The following is a 16857-nucleotide window of genomic DNA, read 5'->3' as shown; positions in this document are numbered from 1 at the left end:
TTTCACTATCTAAAGTTCTAAGGAATACTTGTAGTGCTTATTGGAATTCTTGTTTCATCTTGGAACAGACCCTCTTGATTATTCTGTTTTTTAAGTTTATTTTTTGCCCTGCTTATTTTTCTTTCCTTTTTCATTGCCCTCCTAGCTCCTGCTTGTGTCTTGGCAATGTTTTTTCCAACCACAGTGACCATTAACTATGGTCACTGCTTACTTGTGTTAATATTATTTGGATTTGGAATGTTGGTTATTGACTTCCTATAAATTTGTATATATTTTATGTATTAAATGAGAGAAGAGACAAGATTTTTTATAGCACTCACCATGTGTTTTTGTCTCATGTCAGATACCTTCTGATAGAAAGTCAGGCCTGCTATGGCTGCCTCACTTTAAATTTTGACAGGGTGGATCACCAGTTGGTCTGTTGAAGGGGAAGAGACCTAGAACGGTCTTTTGTGTTTTGAGGGCCATGTAAAATATGGCTTTTGTTTTGTGGGGCCAACTTAGACTAATTATTTTATCTTTTTTGTTTTATTTTTTAATGATTAGGAAGTCTGTGTGTGCTTCAATTCAAACCGTTTACATAACTGTTCAGTAAATCACTTATTTGTTGTTGGTGGAAAGCAAAGAACTGTGAAAGAATCAATGCAGGCTCTTTTTGCCATCGTACTTTCCTAGCTAAAGTGGATACTAAAATATTTCTCATAGAGACCCTTCTTTCTTACAGCTTTCACTTTTGGAAGGCAAATAAGTGAAGAGAATTTGGCCATTTGACAAAAACAAACATCCTTTGCCCACTCACTTTTTCTACAGTCATTTATATTCTGAAACCCAGAGTCTTCGTGGTAATTAAAATAAGGCAGTTTTTCATACTTGTCTTTCTCAACCCAAGCCATTTAAAAGCCAGTTTGGCTGCCAGGTCCCTGAGATGTGACTACAGTTTTGATAGGAGAGTTGGCTTACCTTGCAGTTACATTCTGGGTTATTCTCAGACAGCATACATTGCAAGGCAGCCCACTTCCTCTGTTAAAGATGGAACATGTGGCTGGAGATATTGCTTGTGCAGGTGTACAGTGTTTATTGTTCCACAGCAATAAATAATAATAATATTTTGGAACACTATAGAGTTGGCAGGCTAGAACAGTGATTTCTCCAGCTTTTTTGTCTGTGATCCATAGTAAGAAATACATTTAACACCATGACCCACTTCATACGTACAAATAAGTATATATAATTGAAAGAATGTTTCACAAAACAGTATTTACCCATACCACATATCTCTATTACATTTTATTTCATTTAAAAAATGCTGGTTGATTTCATAACCCAATTATGGGTTCTGACGCACATTTTGAAAAACACCATTCTAAAGGAATGCCCCAAACTTGTTTCATTCCTCACCTAACTATGTGAAGTAGGGGAGGAAAGGAATAAATATGCAAGTGTAAAATAGCTGTCTAGCTCATCTTGACTTGCACGGTAGAGTGGAAAAAGGTAGAAAAGGGGTCAGAAAATTTTTATTCTAAGTCTGAACTTGGCTAGTTACGAACCAGGTGATCTTAATATGAAACCACAGTGTTTTAGAGTTGATAGAAGCTCTGGAAACCATCTCACACAGCCCTTTAAGAACATACTTTAAAGGATCATCCAGTTAAGTACTGAGAGGCAGTTTAGCATTGGGTTAAAAGTAAACCAATGAACCAAATGTGTGTAACACACTTAGCACAAAGTAATCACCATATCCATATAAGTGTTAGCTCTTACTAGTACTGATATAAGAATTAGTATTCTCTGAGCCTTCAACTTCATCATCTATAAAGGGGAACTAATAACTGATGAAGAAAACAAATTTAAGGATATTTTGCTCCCCTCCTGGACTCCCATCCTTTTAGAGATAAAAGGAAATTTATCTTTATTTTCTAAATTTAGAAGTTTACTATTCCCTAAGTATTTCAGAAACAGTTGGTCTTTTGAGAGTTAGAGCTGTGTTTGAATTCTGCCTCTGCCTCTTCCTGGTCGGAAACCCTTGTCATGTTAGTTGAATGCTGAAATCTGTTTCTTACCTGTAAAATGGGATTGGCGGGGGAGGGAGGAGAATGGAGTGATCATGTCTACTCTTTCATATTGTTAAAAGATTAGCAATAATGTCTTTGAATTGCCTGGAGCAATGTCTGGCCCTTAATTGCTTCTTGAATGGGAGCTATTATATGTTACAGAAAGCTTGAAACCAAAACCCCATTAGAAGAGGGTCTGTTTCCAGGACTCTGGCAGAGAGGAGCAGTATACAGATGGTAAGTCAAGGGTAGTTATCTTACTTAGCAGGCCTGCAGATGTTTACGGAATGTTCTTTATTGAGTGGGCCAGCAGTAGAAGGGCTGGGTGGGAGCACTTGTTGGCAAAAAGAGGAGATATTAATGATGAGGGTCTCTGAGGGTCAGTTAGATGGCTGGCATCTCCAAGTAGGAAGTGAGCTGTTGGGCCTTCGCTTTGACCAGGAGTCTTCAGTGTGGCAGGGAGCCCCACCCAATGAGTGAGGGCACCTCCTAGTACACTGTTCTCACCCCAGCTCACCTCTATAGAAAACCCATTTTCTGATAAACTATAAAAATATGTCTCTGAGATGAGGGGCCTGAGAGGGGCCTCACAGGAGGAGCTGGAAGGAAAGGAAACACACACATGGAAAAGGGAAGTAGAAGAGATCCGTGGGAAACTTGGGCTGAGGCAGGTATTTTCTTGCCCAACTTATTAGTTCTTTAATTTGTTATTCTTCCTTAAGGTGTATATTCTTTACAAGAAACTAACTGCCACTAGATGGCACACGGATCCCAGCACTGTTCTGACTGTATATTATTTAAGATTCTTTTCAAAAGATAGGTCACTTGGGCTTCCCTGGTGGCGCAGTGGTTGAGAGTCCGCCTGCCGATGCAGGGGACGCGGGTTCGTGCCCCTGTCCGGGAGGATCCCACATGCCGCGGAGCTGCTAGGCCCATGAGCCATGGCCGCTGAGCCTGCGCGTCCGGAGCCTGTGCTCTGCAATGGGAGAGGCCACAACAGTGAGAGGCCCACGTACCGCAAAAAAAAAAAAAAAAGATAGGTCACTAATACGTTGTTTTTAAAAATAAAATATGATAGGAGGGGACTATTTTACATAGGTTACATAGGTTACATAAGGAATAAATGATGAAAGAAGGAATAAAGGATGAAAAATTAAAATTCAAAATCTTTATAGTTTGTGGGCTTGGTTTGTGCTATAGAGAAAGCCCAGTTGTAGAGGTGCATAGTGGCTCATGATCTTTGTTCATATGTAGGTGATATCTGTAATTTGATTCTCATGCACAAATACTTCATTTAATTTATTAAGTGAGATTTTGGAAGGTAGGTTTATAAAGAAGAGAGTAATCTGCCCCCAAAGCAATGCCTTTTTTTCTTCTTTTTCTTTCTTAACCACTACTTGAAATTTCATTTCTTACAAATTTTGAAATTGTGTTTCTTACAGAATATTATGTTGCTTTTAAACAAATGTGTCTGATTATTGCTTTGCATTTGTGTTTGAATTGTGTGTATGTGTATATGGGTTATACGCAGACGCAGATGCAGTTAAAAGAATGGGATGGGCTGGTCACTGGGACGAGCAGAGAAGCCCAGAGAGGGGGTGGGGCACTTGGCACACTCCTTGCCAACCCAGCCAAAAAGAAAAAAATGAGACCAGGCCTTGTCAGTCAGTGGTTATCACCACCACCCTGACAATCAGCAGCAGCCATGAAAAGGTGCAACAAAGCACAATCTTATGCCCTTTGTTCAGGAACAGCAGTCGAAGATAATAGTTCTATAGCTTTGTTTATAAACTGTGACACTAAAACCTTTAGCTTTAGCCACTGAAGACCCGCTCAGGAAAAGGGAAATCATAATAAAGATTTGTTGACTTGATGTAATCATTTGCTGCGAAGGGTATGAACAAGGTCCATTAAAATCCTTCCCATGATTTCGTGTCTGGCTCCCTTGCAATGGCCAGAAACAGACACGTGGTGAGAAGCTGCCCCCTTCTGATTGGATTACGTGGGGTCCTAGCTTTATGTGCTCTGGTTTATTGAGGCCATTATTTTAGAAGCAAGTGGCAGATGCTTCCCTCCACCCCCTCACCCCCACCACCGAATATCAGTAGAGGTGTTTGGAGCAGCCTCTGTGTCATGTCCTCAGAGCTGCCTGAGAGCTGCCTCAGGGACTGCCCTGGAGGAGCCAATGAGGGAACTGTTCCCCGAGCTGCTGGCCATTGTCTCTGTCCATTCCAGTGCACTGCCCAGGTTGGGCTGTAACAACAGATGTGGAGAATCCTGTGAAGATTAGTAATATTTTATTTAAATATATGTCCCCACTCTTATCCAGCCCCCTACCCCTGTTTTGTTTTGTTTTGTTTTGTTTTAAGAATCACAGCCTTATCTGCGACTGTTTGAACAAAATATACTAAAATGTTATAATTGTTGAAATATAAATAAGTGATCAATAAATTAATCAATTAACCATGACAGTAAGCTTTCAAGAAAACTGTCAGATGTTTTAAAATTTAGCATGTCACTTTAAAAACTTTAGCTTAATTCTACTTTGTATTATATTCCCCCAAAGAGTTCCTAAAACAAAAAGAGCAAAAACATGATTCTGAAAAAACAGGTGATTTTGGGACATGTATAAATACACCCATAGTGTGCTTGACACGCAGGTACCTTGCATTCCATAGTGTAGGTGGATCTAATGTATAGGGTCACTCAGAATCTTTCATATTACAACCAAGAGTTCGATCACTACTTATTAGTTAATGGATCATCTTCCTTGTTCCTACTTGGCCCCCACATCCCAGGCTGTGGGGAGAAAGCTTCACCCCTGTGTGAATGGCAAGGCATCAGCATGGAAGCCCACTCTGTCTGCATCTGTCCCTTGTCCTCCTCCCCAGGATCTCCGGTTGAGCAATGAGGACAATGAATAGCAACTAGGAAGTCACCCTGGGCATCTTTCTTTAATGTCGCCAACAGATCTAATCAATCCTAATGCTAGAGCTACATGTATTGAGCCTTGGGCCGAGCACTTGATTACATTGTCTCATTTAATATTCATTTTACATATGAATAAACTAAGGTTTAGAGAATCTGGATGACTTGTCTAAAATCGTCACCCATGCAAGTAGTAAATGGGGGAACCATGATGTAAAACTAGGTCTGTTGTGTTATCATGAAGTTGCATTTTGCAGACATTTAACCCTGTGTGTATTAAACCAGCCTTGTGGGCCAGTTCCTCTTCACCCCACCTGTATTAAATAAGCAGCAGGTGTCATCAGGCCTGAAATAGGGAGTGCACGTAGCACAACCCCAGAAGAAAAGCATAAATAAATGATTTTTCAGGTATCCCAGCCATTGACAAACAAGTGAAAAACACCCAAACAAAGGGATGGCTGATGCCTTCCTCAATGTTAGGAAGAAATTGAAGAATTAACTGAAAACAACAGAGAAATATAGACCGAGGAACAGTTAACAGGCACTGTGACTGGCTGCATAGCCAAAGCTGTATCTATAATATGGGCCATATTCAAGTTGAGAGAGTTTTGTGAGGGTGAAAGTAGGCAGGGTAGCAGATATCCTTACGGGTGTTTTTCTTCTTTTTCCTACAGTGTGCTTTTGATTATTTGAAGGTTAATTTTGTTAATTTTAACCTAAATTGTGTCATTTCTCTCCTCCTTCCTAGGGCTTCCTAAAGAATGAAAAGGACAATGCCCTGCTGTCTGCCATCGAAGAGTCCCGCAAGAGGGTAAGAAATGAACCCAAATGTATATGTATACTGTTGTGAGGGCAGCAGTGTATACTGGGGCGTGGAGGTTCTAGAAGCTGGTTTCTGTGTTCCAGGCCCAGCTCTCTTGATAGTTCACCAGAGGGAGTTCTATAGGAACCATTTTTTTTTTGCGGTACGCGGGCCTCTCACTGTTGTGGCCTCTCCTGTTGCGGAGCACAGGCTCCGGACGTGCAGGCTCGGCGGCCATGGCTCACGGGCCCAGCAGCTCCGCGGCATGTGGGATCTTCCCGGACCGGGGCACGAACCCGTGTCCCCTGCATCAGCAGGCAGATTCTCAACCACTGCACCACCAGGGAAGCCCTACAGGAACCATTTTTGAGGAAAATACCATGCTCATAACTCTACGTGTATTTAGTGACTGCATCTGAAACACTGGGCTGGTCGGTTAATTATTAAGTTAATCATAAAATGGAAGGGCCAGACAATTCTTTGGTTTCATTGTTACAGTATAAATGGTATTTTGGTTTATACTGAATCAGCAGTTCAGAAAAGCAATTATGATATTGATAATTTTCCTCAGTTTCTTTTCCTTTTATCACACAATTTGACCTTCTACACCACCTCTTAAATTAACAGTTTCTCCAAGCTCTTTGAAACAAACAAACAAAAAACATCTTGATATTCGAGAGGATAGTAAATAAGTCAGCCAGAACAGCCATTATATGTGCAGCAATATTTCGCAACAAACATTCCCTCCAGACAGTCAAAGATCATTTACTTTACTAATGTGAGTTATCTTCATTTGTTTGACAAGGATTAAAAGATCAAAATCTGGGCTTCCCTGGTGGCTCAGTGGTTGAGAGTCCGCCTGCCGATGCAGGGGATATGGGTTCGTGCCCCGGTCCGGGAAGATCCCACATGCCGCGGAGCGGCTGGGCCCGTGAGCCATGGCCGCTGAGCCTGCGCATCCGGAGCCTGTGCTCCACAATGGGAGAGGCCACAGCAGTGAGAGGCCCGCGTACCGCAAAAAAAAAAAAAAAAAAAAAAACAAAAGATCAAAATCTTTCCAATACATTCCATTATGGAGTAAGATTTTCAGGCCCCCAGAGTCTTTTGGGGAGGGAGGAGGAAGGTTAATGATCATGTGGAGGTGGTTCTAAAAATGCAGCTTTTCCCAGGAAGGAGGCTGGAGGGTTCACATTAGTCTGGAAGCAGTAGCTGTCTCTGCAAGGGAGTAGGGGTGAAGGGAATCTCTGTTTTGCTGTTTACTTATGTAAGCCTTAGATCAAGTGAAATGTATTTGTGTATTATTTATGTGGTTCAAAAAATAAGAAAGTAAAAAAAAAATGCTGCTTCTCAGTGTGCTTTATTAGAATATTCCATACAGGTGGAAATGTCTAAGTAGGGCTGATATGAGTGAGATAGGGCAGCAGGGGGGTTTGCCAGCTCTAATTTATAAGAATATGTTTCAGAGACATTATTTAAATGACTGATATGTTTAATTATCAGAGTAAAATTCCCTAAAATTTAATTAATTATATTTTTGGCAATAGTACTTATTCCTAGAAATAGAGAAATTCACTTGATCCAGATTTGAAAATATTTTTTTTAAGGTTTTTTTTGGTTCACACTTGGAGTGAGTTACTCACCAACATTGATTCTCCTGCTGTAAAGGACCGATGAAATTAAATTAGGATTGTCGAATGCCACCGAGCCTTATTAATCCATTTACCCTGCGGAATGTGTTTCTGAAATTGGCAGTCTCTGAACGTTGTGCCATATTGAGACTAAATGTGCAGCCAGCCAAAACATTTAAGTGACATACCACAGTGCAAAATGTGTGCATGTGTGTTTGTGAGGGAGATGTTCCGGTGTTGGGAGCTGGCCCTGGGTGGGGGGAACCTTTCACCTGTCTGGACACCAGAGGCTGCTGCTGAACAAGAATCATTTTCAAACAAAAAGGTGAGCAGCTTTTTGGCATTATTGGTGGTAATTTCACGTTTGAATAACTTGCCAATATCCTGCTGAAATGCCAAGAAAACAAGCTACAAAACCACAAATGTGGACTATCTTTTCCCATTTGGTGCATCCCAGCAAAAACAGAACAACATTATCAGAACATATGTAGAGTTTCTAAAAGCCAGCAACAGCTCAATAATAAGTGGGTGTGAAGTCAAAGCAGGTTGCCCTCTTCCCTTTATGAAAATGGGGTTCGAGTGCTCCCCACCTGTTCTTAATTCAGTTGCCCAGTTCTTTCCCTGCCTTCCTTTCTTAACTATGTTCAAAGAGATATATTTCCCCACATAACTTGAAAGATTCGGATTTAATTTTTTTTTTAATATATCTGAGGTCTGCCTGTCTTGACAATGACAATCTTTTTTTTTGGGGGGGGTGTTGCACTGGGTCTTAGTTGTGGTATGCGAACTCTTAGTTGCAGTATGCCTATGCGATCTAGTTCCCCAACCAGGGATCGAACTGGGGGCCCCCTGAATTGGGAGCACAGAGTCTTAACCACTGCGCCACCAGGGAAGTCCCCGGATTTAATTTATAATAGTTTCTCCACTGCTTTGTCATTTTCTGTGGTTTGTCTTTCCTTATCCCTGCTATTCCTGTCTCTCACCTTGTCTCAGACCCTCACTGTCCTCCTTTTCTCTTAGTTCTTAGCTCTTTTGAGTAGCTCTGTTGATTCTCTCTCATTAGCTCCTCTAGTTGACATTCTTCTTTGCACCTAATCTGGTGGTTCAGATGTGGGTCTAAAGGGAATAGACTGGAAGAGGGCAGATGGGTGGCTGATCATCCCTGATTAGCCCACAAATTGGATATTCCATTATCTCTAATGTAATTAAGATAAGCTGGGGGTGGCATGGTGAAGGGAAGAGAATTTTAATGTTGGACCATTTATTTTTATTTGAAGCTCCTTATCACACTAACGATGAATGGAACGACAGTGCTGTTTGTTCAGGTTGTGGAGCTGTTTCTAAATGAGTAGCCTGGCATATTTCTCAGATACATCTGAGGATTTGAGCTCAGAAAGCTGCCAGTTTTCAGAGTATTTCCTGTGTTCTTGAAGCAGGAGTTCTTGGCACACAGGTGGGCAGCTTGATTAACAGGGGATGGTTAATTCCCACTGTTGTCGCCCTGACCCTTACGTGATGCTGGAAGCCTGCCCCTGGCATCCTCATCAACAGTGTCTCTGAGACAGATTGTGTTTTCTTCAATTGCCTTTAGTGCTCTGCCATTCTTTATCAGCCAGAGGACTTACTCTTAAGAAAAATTCTTGTGACACTGTGGTGTCCTGGGTCAGTGGCAGCGCTTAGTCAGTGCCTCACTTCCTATTGCAAGTTTGGAAAGCTGTATGGTATACCAGCCCTCCACCTCCTTATTTCAACCCGCCCTGGTCCTCCTGCCCCATGGCCCTCTTTTTATTTTCCCTTTCTGGGACAGGTTCAAGGTTAAGGAGGTGGATGCCCACTAAATGGAAGAGTTTTAGAAGAAATGTGGTTCAACATGTGCACTATTTCTGGATAGCTTCTAGGGAAACTACCTCTTCCCCTCCCCTCTACCCCACCTCTCTGTTCCAGCATACTTTTCTCTGTTCAAAATGCATAGCTTTCGTGTTTAAGGTCACTAATGTAGCAAGAGAAAATGATTTTTCTCCGGGTGTTTTTTTCGATCCAGGCTACTTGGAGTGGTCCATTCTGCCTGACCTTCAGTGGGAAGAAAACCAGATGAAAGACTGTTTTTAAAGTTTTTGATAGTCATTTCTTTTTTTGTCTTCACAATACATATTAGAAAAGAGATCCATTGATAGATGGACCAAATCAAATTTGCAAGATGTGCCAACCCTCTTCCTAATCATTTTTGTGGGTGTCTGCTCTCTTTTTCACATTTTAATAAATATTGGTCCACATTCAAACATCCCATTTGTAGAAGGAGTATATGATTTTTCTGATAGTTTCCCAGAGCTTATATATATGAATATTATCAGTATAAATTATCTGCATTGCCAAAATAAAGCAGGCATTACTAAATACTCATTCCCTTGGTGCTGCCTAATTAGATGCCAATCTGATTGTATTTGAGAAGTGGGCTTAAGCTGATGGGAAACCTGGTCTGCCAATTGAAGAATAATAGGCTAAGAATGGTTATGATTCAGTATGTCTCTGTAAGTTGCTTTAATCTCCTCCTCAGAGGAGTTTTGGTTTTGCTTTTGTTTTTTTGGGTTTTTTTTCTTGTTTTTTTGTTTTGTGTGTGTGTGTGTTCTCCCTTCCTCCCTCTTCCCTTCCTCTTTTCTTTTTTTTTTTTTTTTTGACCACTCCTAGATTTTTTTTTAGTTTTATTTTATTTATTTTTGGCTGCATTGGGTCTTCGTTGCTGCGTGCAGTGAAGGGCTTTCTCTAGTTGTGGTGAGTGGGGCTACTCTTTGTTGCGGTACACGGGCTTCTCACTGCGGTGGCTTCTCTTGTTGTGGAGCACGGGCTCTAGGCACATGGGCTTCAGTAGTTGTGGCACGCAGGCTCAGTAGTTGTGGCTCGCGGGCTCTAGAGTACAGGCTCAGTAGTTGTGGTGCACAGGCTTAGTTGCTCCTAGGCATGGGAGATCTTCCCGCACCAGCGCTTGAACCCATATCCCCTGCATTGGCAGGCAGATTCCTAACCACTGTGCCACCAAGGAAGCCCCCCTTCCTCTTCTTTGTTTTCCTTCTTTCTCTTTTTTCTTTTCCTTCTGAGTGCCTTTGTTTTGGCAACCTGCTGTGTCACCAGCAGATAGAAGTGAGGTTTGCCAGACATTTCAGTAGTGACTTTGAGAAGACTGATAGGAAACCTAATTGCAAAAGGCTCTGTTGTTTTTTCTTTTACTGATTTGCTTCCTCATATGAAAATATTACTGTTTCTTAAAAAAATAGACACTGGGAGAATCTTACTTTTTGTCTTATCTTAGAGGCTCGTTAAATCTTAAGATACCATTGACTTTATAATCCGTCATTATTTTATGTACTACAAAGAAAAAGTACTTCAATTTAAGCTTTTGACATGCTATCAATTGTAATATGTAGCCTAATTTCAGAGGTTTTAAGAAGATATTTATCTTAATAAGCACATGAAAAGATGTTCAACATCACTACTCATTAGAGAAATGCAAATCAAACCATGAATTATCACCTCACACCCATTAGCATGGCTACAATCAAAAAAACCCAGAAAATAGTGAGTATTGGAGAGGATGTAGAGAAATTGGAACCTTTGTGCACTGTTGATGAGAATGAAAAATGGTACAGCCTCTTTGGAAACATTATGCAATCGCTCAAAAAATTAAACATAGGATGACCATCTGATCCAGCAATTCCATTTCTGGGTATGTATCCCAAAGAACTGAAAGCAGGAATTTGAAGAGATATTTGTACACCCATGTTCACAGTAGCACGATTCACAATTACCAAAAATTGGAAGCAACTCAAGTGTCCATGGATAGATGAATGGATAAACAAAATGTGGTGTGTACATACAGTGGAGTATTATTCAGCCTTAAAAAGGAACAAGACTGCATATGCTATAACATGGATGAATCTTGAGGACATTTTGCTAAGTGAAATAAGCCAGACATAAGAAGACAAATACTGTATGATTGCACTTCCATGAGGTACCTAGAAGTGGTCAAAATCATAGAGACAGAAGTAGAATGGTGGTTGCCTGTGACTGGGGGAGGGTGGGAATGAAGTTATTGTTTAATGGGTACAGAATTTCATTTTTGCACGATGAAAAGAGTTCTGGAGATGTATGGTGGTGATGTTTGCACAGCTGTGTGAATGAACTTAATACCACTGAACTGTACACTTAAAAAGGGTTAACATGGTAAGTTTTATTGTTAAGTGCATTTTGCCACAATTAAAAAAAAATTTAATGTGTTAGACTTGATGAAATAGGTCATGTTGCAAACAGTTGTCAGTAAATTCTTTAAGGATAATTTAAAATAGATTGCTTTTGCTCCACTTATGGAAAGATGGCAGATCTGGAGGGCTTTGAATTTCCGTTGCGCTTCCAGGGAAACCGTGTTCTTTGTCTTCTCATTTGGGTCATCTCTCTCTGCTCCTCTCCAACAGACCTTTGGCATGGCTGAGGAGTACCATCGAGAGTCAATGCTGGTTGAGTGGGAGCAAGTGAAACAGCGGATTCTCCACACCCTGCTGGCATCGGGAGAAGATGCCCTTGACTTTACTCAAGAAAGCGAGGTAGGTTGAGTCCAGAAGGTAAACCGCGATGAAAACTGTGAGGTCAGAGAATGCTTGTCTGCTTGACTACTGACAGTCCTGGCACGGTTGATCACTGTCTCCCCCTTGAAGCCCTCTCTTCATTGCCTTCCAGATGCCCATGTTTGCCTGGATTTCCTCCAACATGTCTGGCTGCTTCTGCTCAGCCTCTTTTGCTGAATTTTCCTCAAACTCCTTGACCCCTAGGTGTTTTTGTGTCCCAGGGCTCAGTCCTTGGCCTGTTCTTGTTTTTTCCTCAGTTACTGCCCCATTGATCTCATCTGGGCTTGTGGTATTAAATACCATCTATGTACTTGAAGACTTAAATTTACATCACAGCCCCAAACACCCCCAGACTCATTTTTCTAGTGGCCTTCTTGGCTGTACTCAGATGTCTCAGAGCCATCAAGCTAAACATGTTTAGAATTGAGTCATGGTAGCAACTGCCCTCAACTCCCTCCTGGCATCAACCTTCTTTTCTCACAGAGTTTATCATCTTTATAAAGGGCAGTTGCAGTTTTTCACTTGCTCAGATCAAACACCTCAGATTCATTTTTGTCCTCGCTTTCTCTCACCTAGACTCTCTTACATGTTGGCAAATCCACTTAACCCTACTCTCAAAATATACCCAGAATCCAACCACTTCTTACCACCTCTGCTGTTAGCACTCTGGTCCAAGTCACCATCATCTCTTGTTCACATTATTGGACTAACCTCCTAACTGGTTATTTCCATTATCTATTGCTATGTAACCAATCACTCCAAACCGTAGTGGCTGAAAACAATCATTTAGCTCAGCTGCATTTACCAGAAATAGTTCAGGGTCTCTTGAGGCTGCGGTCAAGACGTTGGCTGAGGCAACACTCATTGCAGGGCTAAACTCGGGAAGGATCCACTCCCAGGCTACCTCACGTGCCTCTTGGCAAGCCTCAGGTCCTCCCTGGCTCTTGGCTAGGGACGTCAGTTCCTTGTCATGTGGGTCTCTCTTGTGTTGCTCACAGCATGATAGTTTGCTTCCCCTGGAGCAAGAGTGAGGGATCCAAGGAAGAGCTAAAGGCCCCCCAAGACAGAAATCACGGTCTTTCCGTCACTTAATATTGAAAGTAATATCCTGTCGCTTTACTTTGATCAAGGTAAGTCACTAAATTCAGCCTATGCTCAAGGAGAGAGGATTAAACGAGGGCTCAGATCCCAGGAAGTGGGGATTATTGGGAGTCATCTTAGAGGTTGTCAACCACGCTGTTCTCCCTGCTTTTGCCCTTGTACAGTCTTTTCAGCACAGCAGCCAGAGTGACGCTATTAAGACACAGGCTAGATCATGCCACTCCTCTGTTTGGGATCCTCCAGTGACACCCATCTCATTTGGAGTGAAAGCCAGAGTCTTTACCATGACCTCTAAGTCCCTACCTGACCTGGTCTTGTTGCCTCTCGCAGCTCAAGTTATTCTGCTCTCCCTGTTGCTCTTGCTGCTCCAGCCAGACAAGCTTGTCACAGGTTCCTTGAACGAACCGTGTAGGCTTGCTCCTGCCTCAGGTCCTCTGGGCTTCCTGTTGCTTGTGCCCAGAAGGCTCTTCCCCCAAATAACTGCATGGCTGTCTCCCTCACTTTCTTCAAATATTACCCGGTGCCATCTCAGTGAGGCCTTCCAGGGCCTTGATATCTGAAACCAGCCTTTCCCCATTCAGCACTTTCTATATCCCCTTTTCTTGCTATATTTTTCTTTTTAGCACTTCTTCACTTTAAACCATTGTATATATTTTATGTCTTTATATTGCTTACTGTCTGTTTCTCACAGTAGAATGTAAATTCCATGAAGGTAAGGATTTTTGTTTGTTGTGTTTACTCATATCTCCAGTGCCTAGAAGAGTCCCTGGAACATATTAGATGCTCTAGAAATATTTGTTGAATAAATCATTTGGCCTTAGCTAACTTTGTGCTAACCAGAGTATTAGGGATATGTTGAAACAGTGTGATTTTAGAGTGGGTATGTTTAATAGGGTTTATTTTAATTGCCAGTGTTCATTGATTGGTGGTGGTGCTAAGTTGAGGGGTTTCTCCTCTTTAAAATCTAATTTTTTTTAAAGGCAGTGTATTCATATGACTCGAGAACTAAAGTACCCTGTCCCCAGAAGCTCATTCCCTCCCCGCTTTGCCTCTCCCTGGAAGTAATCACTGTTATTACTTTCTTGTGTAATATTTCCAGAGTCTCTTTATATGAATACAAGGCAATATATTATCTTCCCTCCTTCTTATACAAAAGTTATTTTACTATATGCTCTGTTCTATATCATGCTTTTTTCACTTATTTATCCTGGAGATCTTTCCTGAGAGGGATTTGAGGCTGCATCTTGGGATCAGCAGAAAAGAGTGTCTAGCTTGATTAGTGATGTCTGCCCTTGTGCCAGTGGGAGCTGTGACTTAACCACACATTTACCACGCTGGTGCTGGGGAGAGAACAGCCCTGGGGTTCAGATTCTAGCTTCACCACTGACTAGTTCTGAGACCTCATCCAAGTTATTTAACCCTGCAGACATTTAATGTCTTCATTGGTGAAATGGGATTATTGGGAAGATTAGTGATAACATAAAGCACCTGACCCATAATGGGCGCCCCTTACTATTGTTTTAAAGTAAGTAGTTTCAGATAATTTGGAGGTGCAGGTTAAAAATTATAATGTCACAAAAATTATAGCATTAGACATTTCAAGTAATATTGCCAGTGCTTCCTGATAAATCTTTTCCCCAGAAGTTGTTTCTTAACTAGCTAGCATTCTTTTCTCATGGGAGATAGGACAACTAAGGCTCAGAGAGATGTGTAATGTGCTGGTGAGATCCAGGACTGTTGGCTTCTAGACCATCGTTCTGTTGAAGTCTGGGTCAAAGGTGGGTTGCTTGGCAGTGTGTCATGCCTGCAGGGTAACTTCACACATCCTGTATCCACAAATGTGCTCCTGATTTAAAACCCAGTTTTTCTATTAAATTAGCCCGCAAAATAAATACATGCTAAAGTCATTTATCTTAGGAAATTACTCATTAATGACCCTGTTCCACATTTCTTAGACTCAAAGATTTCAAAGAAGAGGAGAGTCTTTGGGAAAAAAGAGCTAATGTATAAAATCCTTGGCCAGCCTAATGTTTCTTTCTCAATTTCTTGTGAGTCTGGGCAGATAAGTAGAACAGCTCATGGTTTTATAAACTTCATTTTTAAAATTGTGTTAATAGGTTGTAGTCTGTATTGGGATTTGGAAGTAATTATAAGCTGCTAATGAGATATTCTTTCTTGATTGCTCTTGTCTTAAAAATAGACTAGTCTATTTAGTAGACTCTGCTTCCTTGACCTCGAGTCCTCCCTCTTGGAAGGGAGTTATTGATACTTTTGCTGTTCTCTGTTGTGACACCTAGCAGAGTGGATAGCTTTGCTGAAAAAGCTGACAAATGATGCAGATGGTTCTTCAGATAATCCAGGGAATTGCCATTTCTGGAACCTTGTAGGTTTTGTTGTTTGTTTCTGTTTTGAACTTTTTTCCTGAAGTATAACATATATACAGAAAAGTATGCACTTTTTAAGTATACAGCTCAATGAATATACCAAAAGGGAACACACCCAGATGAAGAAACAACATTGTCGGCACCCCAGCATCCCCCGTTCTGTGCCTTTTCATTCACCACCCCTCACCACCACCACCACCAAGAGAAACACTGTCCTAACTTCTGATGTCATAGATTAATTTTGCCTGTTTTTAAACTCTGTGTAAATGGAGTCATATGGTATGTACTCTTGTTTCTGGCTTTTGCTTAACATTCTGTATATTGTTACATGTTGTTGAAGGCTATTCATTCTCATGGCCCAATAGTATGACTGCAATCTGTTTATCCATTCTGATGTTGATGGACATTTGGATAGTTACCAGTTCTTAGCTTTTATAAAGAGTGCTATTGAGAGCATTCTTGTACCTGTCTTTTGGTGAACATACGTTTGCACATCCATTGGGCACATCTAAGCGGGCAATTGCTGGGGCAGAGGGTGCACATATGTTCAACACTGTTCCAAAATGGTGTCTTAGTGTACCCTCCCACCAGCACTATGAGAATTCTCTTTGTTCCATACCTTTGCCACACTTGGTATTTTTTGTCTTTTTCAATTCAACCATTCTGGTGGATATGTGGAAGAACCATGTGTTTTTACAGGTTTTTTCCATGTAATTTTCTTCAAAATGATGGAAAGGTGGTATTATCTCCACTTGGGCAGGCACCTTCTCTACCCTCTTTGTAAGAAACCGCAGAGTGTGAAGGCCTGAGACAGGCTTTGGAATTCGGCAGGCCTAAGTTCCCGGGCCTCTCCCGGGAACCTCCCTGTTCTCATCCTCATTGTAAAAGGCCTCTCTTGAAGAACCGTTGGAAGGAACGTAGAACGTGTGTAAGGTGCCTGGCCCAGAGCTGGTATAGAGTGCACGCTTAGCACACTGCAGCACTGTTTATGGTGGTTGGCTGGTATTTGGTAAGCTACACACTATTACGTTTATTTTTATCATTTTAATATGGATTTACCCCTTTTTAAGTGTCCCTTGACCTATAAAGTCACTAGGAATGAAAAAAAAATCTCAGGACATAAGTAGAAGAAATAATTAAAGTATGACTTGCCATCTGAACCATTCTTTCCTGGGCACTTTATTGTCAAGAATAAGGTTGTTGGGGGCTTCCCTGGTGGCGCAGTGGTTGAGAATCTGCCTGCTAATGCAGGGGACACGGGTTCGAGCCCTGGTCTGGGAAGATCCCACATGCCGCGGAGCAACTAGGCCCGTGAGCCACAGCTACTGAGCCTGCGCGTCTGGAGCCTGT

General features: G+C 41.6%; 1 protein-coding gene across 2 annotated transcripts in view; it reads left to right on the top strand.

The window, feature by feature from the left end:
• NUP93 (nucleoporin 93) overlaps nt 1-16857 on the top strand; it is a 105492-nt gene that overhangs the window by 60203 nt on the left and 28432 nt on the right. For both annotated transcript variants that reach the window (XM_081215922.1, XM_081215921.1), the window contains exons 4-5: nt 5728-5790; nt 11873-12001. In XM_081215922.1, the coding sequence (XP_081072048.1) occupies nt 5728-5790; nt 11873-12001 (192 nt within the window). The remainder of the gene's footprint in view (nt 1-5727; nt 5791-11872; nt 12002-16857) is intronic.

This window comes from Mesoplodon bidens, assembly GCF_964165515.1.
Source record: "Mesoplodon bidens genome assembly, chromosome: 18".
NCBI lineage: Eukaryota > Metazoa > Chordata > Mammalia > Artiodactyla > Ziphiidae > Mesoplodon > Mesoplodon bidens.
The sequence above is the reverse complement of the archived record's forward strand: the minus strand, read 5'-3'. Positions and strand labels throughout refer to the sequence as shown.